The sequence below is a fragment of the Megalopta genalis genome, chromosome 5 (assembly GCF_051020955.1).
Source record: "Megalopta genalis isolate 19385.01 chromosome 5, iyMegGena1_principal, whole genome shotgun sequence".
Taxonomy (NCBI): Eukaryota; Metazoa; Arthropoda; class Insecta; order Hymenoptera; family Halictidae; genus Megalopta; species Megalopta genalis.
Window position 1 is genome coordinate 12,097,772 of NC_135017.1, and position 10,792 is coordinate 12,108,563.

Genomic DNA, 10,792 nt, shown 5'->3' on the forward strand with positions numbered 1-10,792 from the left:
ACTTTCAGAAGCCATTGATCAGTTTCTCTTTAAAAAATTGATTGATCATATGACCGATGGGAATCCTCGTTCTAGATTTTACACAAAATTTCGAATTTCCGAAAAATTGATGATATTCGAACAGCTGTAACTTTGTGCAAAAAAATCGTACAATGATGGAATTTAGCTCATTTTAAAGCTCGAAGTGTCTACTTTCAGAAGCCATTAATCAGTTTCTTTAAAAAAATTGTTTGAAGATATGGCCGATGGAAATCCTCGTTCTAGATTTTACAAAAAATTTCTAACCTTCGAAACATCGACGATGTACAAAATATTGTAACTTCGTGAATAAAAATCGCAGAACAACGAGACTAAACTCATTTCGAAGCCTGAAATCTCTACCTTTACCTTATATAATTCATTCTCATCGAAAAAATTGTTCGACGACGCAGCTCGCGGAAAGCTGTAGCAATTTATATGGAAGTTGAAACACGAGTCATTTATTTCCGATTTCCGTTGATATCCGTCCAAAAAATAGAGGCAAAAATTTCGGAATGATAAAAAAAGATCGAACGTTCTGTATTTTCCGATAGCATTTTCGTGTCACTGTACCGCCGCGTTGCATCGATCAACGAATGACAACGGGGATCACGGGATGGAATTACGTCAGTTTAGGATGTTCCGCGAGGGGCGGGGTGGCGGGACGGGACAACGGATTGAAGGGGTCGATGCAGACGCATCCGGTGTACGCCGATTGGCCGAAGGACGACTGGTTGACATCGTTTTCGGCCAATCGGGCAGACTGGGCGTCGCCGCGCTGCGGTTTCCTTGCAATAATATTTGCACTGGCTCGTCTAATCCATTAAGCCTGCCATCGGACGGCGTTCAGTAAATTATTTATCGGCTCCCCTCCGCTGCCCCGCCACGGACCGAGATCTGGGAATATCCGCGATACTCCGTGGCCTTACTCCGTTCGTCTGACGTCACTGTCTCGAGCTTCCGCGACGCGTTTCGTCGCCAATCAAATCCTCCGTGACGATGCAACAACGTAAAAAGAAATCGACAAATCGATGTCCGCAATTTTGCTGTTTCCGATCGTGAACGTCGCTTAACTCGAATGACACGTGTCTCGATTAGAAGTGTGTTTGATGCACTTTCGAACGGTGTATCCGATAAGACACGCCCATTTTTTTGTCTCACCGTTATCATACTTTATTTCACGAGACCATCGAGCGGTGTTACTTTCGAACGACAAGCGACGTCGATTTACTCTGTCTGCTTCAATAAATCAGAATTAAATCAGAATTAAATTTCTAACGGCGTATAGCATTGTATAGTTTCTTTCTTTTTAATTTTTTTATATCATTTTTCCATTAGTTTTGCGTACTTTCACAGCGCAAGGAGTTCGGAAAGAGGCGACCGCGATTATTATCAGGTGCTTCGGGATCTGCGATGATCGGACTGAATGAAAATGATCGTCGAGATCGAGATTCGTGGTTAATGATCGTTTATTGCAACGCTCGCAATCGATATAAAAAATACTGTACATTCGAAATGCACGTTGGCACCGTTTAAGGAATGGAAATCCAAGTTCTTCGTCAGCGATTACGATTAGGTTCGTCCGAGAATCGGCGTCCGAGCCAACAACAACAACAACTTAACGATAGGTGTGTATCACAATAGCAAATGATTACAAGCGAATTCAAGGCGCCATCGTACGATATCATATCGACGAGCGACCGAAGATTCCTGAAAATCTTGAAGACTTTAACACGCCGATTTCGCTTGAATACCCGTCGCCATCTTGATCCTGCGGCCACAATGCGACAGAATTCTCGTTCCGTTCAACGATCGACAGAATCTCTTCTCTTCACTTTTCTTTTCTTTTTTCTCTTTTTGTGGCGGAGGACCGTTTAGAAAAATTATTTACAAGTAACACTGTCTAAGTCAATAAATTATTGCGTCTTCCGGCCATTGTTGCTTCCAGGCTTAAACTAAAGAATACTTAAAACGCTTACGGACGCTCGAAATGTACACGCTGTGTTTCATGTTACAGTCTCTGGTCTGTGCGAATTATACAACAAATTAACCTAAACGTTGTCATACTATTTACAAGGATCTTTGGTTTGTTCCGCTGTATGTCCGAGCCGCCATTGCGGCGCTCGATCGTCGCTTACGATTAAATAAACTATCTATAATACACGCTCACTATTTTTACAATGTTATACAGGAAGTGTACCAATAATCGCGACGCTCGGATGATAGAACGAACGAATTTAACGAATATTTCGTAAACGTCGACTTCGTGAAATCGTTTTCGCTGCATTCGACGCTTTCTTTTTACCTACGTAATACTACAAGCTAAAACGCCTAATGTAACAAGGTTCTTCTCACAGGATTCGACGGAAGTGGCCACCTCGAGTTTAATTACGGCCGCCGTTTACGCGGAAATTGTTTCCTAGCCTCGGAAGAATTCCGAACGATGAATCATTTCACGAAAACGCGCGTCTCGTTTCGTAACAAAAATATTCGGCTCGGCGGTAAGGACAAGTTGTAACGATTCCGAAGATCAAAGAACAATTTTTTCAAGACGGTACAACACCCAAGCCGACTTCTGCCCCTGGATCATTAATCATCGCGTTCCAAATGCGATCCTAACTCCCGCGCTAATGCTCTTTCTAAAACCATTCACGACGCCCGCGTACGTTCTTCGACTGTTTCATACGCGTCCAAACTGTTTCAAACGTGTCCAAACGGTTTCAAACATGCTCAAACCGTTCTAACGATAAGTGATTCATATTATACTTGAACGATCATCGGTTTGAAGCATCAGTGCGTCTTCATTTCTTCGAAAGAAGCGGTGTCAGACGAGTCAAACAGCTTCAAACAGCTTCAAACAGCTTCAGACAGCTTCAGACAGCTTCAAACAGCTTCAAACCGTTCCAAACACGTTCTCAAACAATTCCGCCAAAAATGAGTTCATATATTTCTCGAGAAATCGCGTTCAATCTAAAATCTAAACTTTAATCTTATTCGACCGGAGAACAGTGTTCGACGATTTATAATTGTTCAAACGATTTCACTCCACCTTTCACTCTCTCTTTCTCTCTCACAAACACACACACACACTCTCTCTCTCTCTCTTTCTCGAGCGCTCTGTCGCGTAGAAAAATTCGAATAATTTTTTCAACAGACGATCGGGGGGGCGCCGATGGCCGACACCGATGGCACCTAATTTTTTCCCCCGAGATTCAGTGCGGCAATAAAGTCCGCTGGCGGATTTAACGCGGCGTGTCTTCGTTAAGCCGAGTCAAACGAACTTTTCCCTCCGGTTTTAAAATAAACCTCGATGTATCTGCGCTTGTAAGTCAAAACGACGCTGGACATGTTTTCGAAAAATCTTCCCCCTCGTGCCGGGAATGCGAACGACGTTATGGCTTTCCGCGCGAAAAATTCCTTAATCGAACAAAGAGCAACGTCGAATTTATTTCGGAACGTTAGCAGCGTGCTACGCGCTCTAATCGTCGTTCGAGATCATCGTTGCCATTGTTTTGGGATTCTAGCGTTACCTAAAAAAAAATGTAACAGCGTCGTTGGATCTTTTCGAAGAGGCAACCTTTCCAGAGTGACAATAGATTTTTTAAAAATGCTGGTAGACTTTTTACAAAATTTTAATAGGCCAGATAAAATTGTTATCGGATTTTCTAAAAATGTTTCGAGATACTTCAAAAATATCACCGAATGTTGCGAAAAGAATAATGTTATAAAAAATTGTTGCCGCATCTTCCAGAAATGTTGTGATATTTTCAGAAAATTGTTTCACGCGTTTTCGGCGTGATTTTACAGGAAAAACGTTACACGGTTCGCAGCTCGGCGACAATATAGCGTAACTTGACAGTGGTGTAATTGAGATCGAGGCTCGCGAGAGCACAGATATTAGCAGTGTCAGAGAAGCTAGATAACGGCGGGAATCCTCTCGGAAAGGAAGAAAGCATGCCCCCAGGCCGACTTATCGGCGCCGAACCGCTCGTTAACGCATCTCTCCCGTTGTTTTGTTTAAGTTTCATCTACTCGCCGGCCACGGTTAGGGCTTGTTTCCACAACGCCGGGACGCCGGCTGCTGACTCGTCGTAAGAAAGGGAAAAAAACCTCGTAAAATTGTAGCAACGACGCTACTGTCCGTCTTTTCGGGCGGATGGGGAGGAGGGGGGGGGGAGGACCCGGCGCGTCTGGGGAATCCGTTTCGACTCGTCGTCTCTCCCTTTCGTCCGTGCCACCGGATTATTAGGCTGATGCACAAAAACGTCGCTTTCTTTAATCGAATCACAGCCAAACTTAAACACGGAAATTCTCTGAAATCATTTTTACGCATTTCGCCGTTCGGTAATTTCGATAGATTGCGCTTCGAAGAATTTCTTCGAATGTATTTCGACGAGCAGAGTTGTAAAAATTTATCGTTTAGATATTTAAAAAAGAAATATCTCTGTATTCTTCTAAATCTAGGATTATTATTATTAACACTGAACCAACCGACCTGTAATGATGATTAGCGTGCATGGACTCGTAAGAGCGAAAAGATAGAATTCACTTGGATTTTGTAAAGTTTTCATTACGAGACTTGTTTCAATAATATGATTTATTCAATCATTCTCCACGAAGAAGTCTCCAAAGTTTGTAAAGTATCGTAAAATAAAAGGTCGGTCATTTTGACCGTGGCAGGTTTAGTGTTAAGTCTAGGAGAGCATCATTGTTCTGTATTTTTATAAATCTAGGATAGAGAAGAATATATTTTCGAGGGTGTGATCGCGAGAGCGACATCTGTACGCACAAATCCGGCTAATTTTTGACGATTACGGATCGAGCCTAACGTTTTTAACAAAGAGAATATCGAGACACAGTTTGAATTCGCGAGATCTTCGCGCCATTCGTGGCGAGCATGGCGGACGGTTCAGAGAACAGCTGTTGTCGCCACGTGATTAATTCGACAGCGAAAAATCGAAGAACGGAGGCGCGGTATCGCCGGCCGTTGCAACGAATGACATTCCAAAGATGGCAAAATTGTATTCGTCATTTTGATAACTCGTGAAAATTTCCAAGAAAATGATCGCCGACCGATAACGACGTGCCTCGCGAGATATTCTTTTCGAACGAGCGAACGAAAATACATTAAATGGAGAAATATTTGTAATCGAGATCCGCGAGGCGTGTATCAACGCGCAGTTTTGTATTTCGCGTGACTCTGAGGATTGATACCGACGGCGGTGGGCTGATTGCCGCGTATTTGGCCGACCGGCCAAGCTTGCCCGTACCGTTAATAGACCGGCGGGGCCCGGGACGCGGTGAAATTATCGGCTTACATTATTGCGGAGACGAACGGGTTGCCTGATCTACAGCGTCGCGAGATCAACAGCCGCGATTCGATTTCAAAGGACCGCGAGTGGGCGACGAGTGATCGCTGTTAATTAGTCACCGGCTGATCGAACGAAACGCGACGCCGCGCTCTGCTCGCTTCTAATCCTGGACCGCCGCGCTTTCCTTCCGCTCATTCTTCACCGCGCGACGTTTCTCAGCGAGCTATTTCGCGATGTCGCTCGCCTTGATTTTCGAAAGTTCTCGCGCGATAACAGGGATCTACCGAGATCGCGGGGCGCCTTGAACACGGATAGACGGGATCGCCGAGCATCTCCGATCGGCTCGGACTTGTTCGAGACGCCCGGATTCCGATACTTTCGAGCCAGCGAAAATAGGAAATCGTTGTTGGGAGGGCTGTGCTCTTTTTTACCTCGACGAGATGAGAATACTGATGACGGGGCGTGATGGTGCGTTCGGCCGCGAGATGTTCAAACGTTCGCGTTCCAGTCGTCTTCCATCCTCCAGACGCTGAAGGCGTACGACAGCTTCTCGTGCGCCATGTAACTGCACGACGAGGAGGTGATCTCTCTGGCTGCTAGCACCGCACCCCGCGGTGTTCTTTCGCCTGCGGACACGGTCATACTAATTAATCATTATGTATCTATCCGCTGAGAATGTTGCTGCAATTACAAAACTAATTTCTATCAGAATTTCACGTTAATCTACGCACACGATAACTTCTGTAACCTCGCGAATAAAAATCCTAGGGTAGTCTATCTTAGCTCGTTTTAAAGGGAAAAGTCTCCACTATAACGTGACTGTATCGAATTTTATTGAAAACATTTGTTTATCAAACTACAGAATGGAGAACGCTAGGTAATTGCTGTTCCAGTGCTGCAAAGGTTTGGAAATTCGAACGATTCTACGGACTTCTGTAATTTCGTGGGAAAAAATCCCAAGGTGGTCTGCCGTGGCTCATTTTAAAGGAAAAAGTATCTACTTTAACACATATATGCTGAATTTTTCCGAAAAAATTCTTTCATCGAGCAACAAGCTGGAGAACAGTGGACAATTGCTGCTTCAATGTCGCAAAAGTTTATAAATTCGAGCAATTCTTCCAACTTCCGTAATTCCGTGAGAAAAAATCCTACGGTAACTTATTATAGCTTATTTTAAAGCTGAAAGTCTCTACTTCAACGACCGTGCATTGAACTTTCTCGAAAAAATTTGTTTATCGAGCTACGAACTGGAGAACGCTGTACAATTGCCGTTGTAACGTTGCACAGGTCTGCAACAATTTCACGGACTGAAAAAAATTCGTTATCGAATCGACGTTAAAGGGACGTTATAGAGTGAAGATTTCTCTTCGAAACGACGCCAGGTACACCGCCGTACGATCTTTTCTCGCGCGGATACGCCAGGTTTTCGAGATCGATGTATCGGGGGGTGCTCCCGGAGACATTGCGGAGGACAAAAATGAACTGCGCCAGGGAACAGGACAGATACCCGACTAATTATTTCCAAACAATCCGGAGAGCCGACTGATCAAAGAGTCAAGAATATCACGACGTAGGAGGAGAAGGAGGGGCCCGAAGAATGCGCGGTAAAAAGAATCCGAGATGCGCGGCAGTGAAACAAGAGAAGAAACTGTCAGGGCGCATCAGCGTCGCGGAAAGCCAAAAGGAGGATCGCCCTGGCGGATGGTATTTGCGTCCGAGTTGGTGAAAAGGGACCAATCTTCGCAACTGTTAGCGTCCCGATATCTTTAGTCACCTGGAGTTATGGTATATCGTCGCCATTTGGCGAGCGCCGGCCAAAGCCTTGTACTCTGTCAGCCGGCGAATGAAACCCGCGCGCGAGCGTGATTTAGACAGCCACTCTGCGTTATACCAGTAATATGAACAGAAACAAAAATGGCTATCCTAAATCCTGAACGAGTGGCGTATTTTAATTCTATATTTTAATCGTATGGCAAGTGTAACGCGTGCGACTGTAATTTGATTAAATCCGAAATCTTTGTAGAATTCGAGTTGCCATGGATTTCGGAGAGCCTAGAGAGCATGATCCAGGGAGCATGATGTAGAATTTAGGGAGCATGGTCTAGAATCTAGGGAGCACGATCTAGAATCTAGGGAGCACGATCTAGAATCTAGGGAGCATGATCTAGAATCTAGGGAGCACGATCTAGAATTTAGGGAGCACGATCTAGAATTTAGGGAGCACGATCTAGAATTTAGGGAGCACGATCTAGAATCTAGGGAGCATGATCTAGAATCTAGGGAGCACGATCTAGAATCTAGGGAGCACGATCTAGAATTTAGGGAGCACGATCTAGAATTTAGGGAGCACGATCTAGAATCTAGGGAGCACGATCTAGAATCTAGGGAGCATGATCTAGAATCTAGGGAGCATGATCTAGAATCTAGGGAGCACGATCTAGAATTTAGGGAGCACGATCTAGAATCTAGGGAGCACGATCTAGAATCTAGGGAGCACGATCTAGAATCTAGGGAGCACGATCTAGAATTTAGAGAGCACGATCTAGAATTTAGAGAGCGTGATCCAGAGAGCTCAATCTAGAATCTAGAGAGCTCGATCTAAAATCTAGAGAGCTCGATCTAAAATCTAAAGAGCACGATCCAGAATCTAGAGAGCACGATCCAGAGAGCATGATAGATCAATCATCGTGAACGTCTACGGAAGGCAGCCAGCGTTTCTTCCACGGCAAGCTAGTTTTCTCGAGGGCCACGGGGATGATCTACGGGATTTTCCTGTTTGCCTAACCGCGACCAGTTTGTAAATACTGTTCGAGTGGGAAGGGTAGCACACTCCACTACTGTGTAGACGGTTAGGCCACTCGGGCAGAAGGGCTCCCGACTCCTGAATCGACGGACCCCCTTCTTCACGGGGGTCTGTATAATTCCGAGACACCGTAAACAAACCTGGAAATGGCCGGTCGAACACGTGCTGCTGCGTGCCGACGGAAGACGGCGTAAACGAAATTTCAGAACTGTCTCTCTATCTACGAACACGCCGGCACAGATCAAGATCTTCTCGCGACAACGATCGAGCAGAGATCTAGAACGTGAAATCCGAACGTGCAGAAATTAAATAGATTCGATACTCGATGTGCGAAGGACTTTTATTGTCGCAACGTTGTTGACATTCGGCAGCTCGCAAGAATCGTATTCAACCCCGTCTCTCGCAGCATTGTTACGCACCGACGACACCTCGCAGCGTGAAATTTCATTCGAAGTCTCGCAACATCGTCGAAACGGCTGCGTTTTCTATTATAGAATTTTAATCGTGAGCTATGCAACGTCGTTGAATTTCTAACGCGCCGCACCGTGGAACTTTTATCGAGAGTTTCGCAGCGTTGTTGCTCTTCCAAGGAAGGTATCGTCTAAAACATTTTGAAAACCGTCCCTTGAAAAGTCCTCCCTCATCTACCCCCTCCTCGCACACCCCCTCTCGTCAACCATCTGCGTCCACCATCAAAGACCTCGGACAAAACCAAATCCAAATCAACTTACCACTTTCATCGGCAGCGTCCCCGTTCTCCATGTTGCAGTGCAGCACCTGGAAGAGGAAGTCGATGTACCTCGTGGCCAGCTTCAGGGTCTGAATCTTGCTGAGCTTGTCGCTGGGCAGGGTCGGTATGATCTTCCTGAGGGCGGCGAAAGCCTCGTTCAGGCTCTGGGTCCTCTGTCTCTCCCTGACGTTGGCCATCACCCTCTGGTTCTGTATCTCCTCGAAGGTGGCCCCGCTCTTCCTCCTGACCTTGCTCTTCGTCGACGAGGCGGTGCTCTCGCCCTCGGACTCGTCGTTCACGCTGGTCTTCCTCTTTCTCTTGCTGCAATTCGCGATCCCCTCGTCCCGGAAGTTCTTCGTGGAGGAGGACGCCTCGGTCATCTGGGTGATCTCGACGGGCTTGTACCTGTGCTGCTCGACTTCCGGCTTGTACTCCATCACGTCCGGCTTGTACTCGACCGTTTCCACGTGGTGGTAGCCTTGCGGATGCCTGGGCGGCACCTCCTCGCCGCCGGACGAGTACATCTGCGGCGACGGCGTCAGATAGAGGCTCTGCTCGTGGTCCCTGCTATGATCCGAGAGGAATCCGGGCGAGTTGCCGTGCAGCCGTCGCTCGTACTCGGTGACCTCGACCTGCAGGTCCCTGAGGAGCTTGCCGTTGTGCTGATCCTGGTACCTCTTGGCCTCGTCCGGCCCGTCGTACATCAGGTAAGCACCCGGCTGGTAGATCTGATGGTGATGGTGATGGTGCGGATGATGGTAGCCGGGCAGGTCCCTGTGCTCCGGCGGGCTGCTCAGGTCCATCAGGTGCGTCGGCGGCGAGAACCTCTCGTAATGGTCCGGCGAGTTGCTGGCCGAGCTGCCGGCGCTGTGCGGGATGCCCGAGCTGTCGCTGTTGTCCAGGATGTAGATGCCCTGCAGACGCTGCGACTGGAGGCTCGCCGGCTGGCTCTGCATGATATCGGATGGTCACCTTGCTGGGAGAACTTGCACTCCGTCTGGGCCAGGCTTCAGGGCCTTCGCACTGTCATAGCACCACTGACACTCGGACCTCGGGGACTCTGGCTGCAGAGCGACTATGGGACCGCTCTGGAACGACTCCCGGGGACTCTGATCGCGAGGAGTCTGACGAACCTCTGAACCACTCCAAAACGATTCTAAAAGGCTCTAAAACGACTCCGAAAGACTCCGGATTCTAAAAATCTCTAAAAAAGGCTCTAAAAGTCTCTAAAAGACTCTGAACGGGTCGAGGATAATGTAGGAGCACTGCGGTTTCTGTGACGGCACTTTCGACATTGGAAAATCGAGTGAGACCATGAGACCTTTCGATGGTTCCGTCTCGAATGAAGGCGCCGAATCGTCGGTGCTACTTCACGTCGTCCAGGGTCCCGCCTCTATTAGTGGAAGGGAGCCCCACCAGGTCCCACTACCCCCACCCTGCCGCACGGAGCTCGCCGCCAGGTCCCACCGAACCGGCTTTATCAGTCGGAGACTCCCACTCCCGGTCGACGCGTCTTATGCTTCTTTGCTCGGCGGTTCCAGCTTCTGGTGGGGAGTACGACGAGTTCTTCCAACTGCGTGGAGAATTGGGGAGCGGAGTGGGGACCGTCGGGTGGCGGAGAAGCAAGGATGAGAAAGATGACGAGAAGAATGTTCTCCGAGATCTTGGGAAGCAACGGGGAACTTGGGGAGGAGTCGGTTTCGGGGCTGCAGGTAGACGACAGGTCCCCTAGGCGTTTTCTGTCGTGTGCGAGAGTGTGTGTTATACTTCGCACTTGTCGATTTTGCGATTTGTTAAACAGTTATACAAAATTGGCGAGGTGTTTTTTAATTGTATCATTCGCAGGTTTTGTGGAAATTGCGAGGGCGACTAGTTTCATTGAAAATAAGGAAATTGTTGTGAATAATAATGTAGAAATGTATAAATAAT

General features: G+C 47.2%; 1 protein-coding gene across 2 annotated transcripts; it reads right to left on the minus strand.

Annotated features, from left to right (window-relative positions):
* Positions 1 to 1,469: 1,469 nt before the first annotated feature.
* Positions 1,470 to 10,211, minus strand: Twi (twist). Of its 2 annotated transcripts, none has more exons than XM_033471739.2 (2): positions 8,865 to 10,211; positions 1,470 to 5,956 (listed from the first exon to the last, which is right to left on the minus strand). In XM_033471739.2, exons 1-2 carry the CDS (start codon positions 9,817 to 9,819, stop codon positions 5,820 to 5,822), a joined length of 1,092 nt encoding a protein of 363 aa, XP_033327630.1. In that variant the 5' UTR covers positions 9,820 to 10,211; the 3' UTR covers positions 1,470 to 5,819. The 2 variants fall into 2 exon arrangements, with proteins under 2 accessions (XP_033327630.1, XP_033327631.1); XM_033471740.2 differs by having other exon boundaries at positions 5,844 to 5,973.
* Between the last annotated feature and the right edge of the window lie 581 nt (positions 10,212 to 10,792).

What these genes read in the sequence shown, in the direction of transcription:
- Twi (XM_033471739.2), bottom strand. Translation starts at nt 9,819, where the DNA reads ATGCAGAGCCAGCCGGCGAGCCTCCAGTCGCAGCGTCTGCAGGGCATC. An exon ending in GGACGCTGCCGATGAAAGTG is followed by an intron (nt 5,957 to 8,864) that starts GTAAGTTGATTT and finishes CCGTGTCCGCAG; the next exon opens with GCGAAAGAACACCGCGGGGT.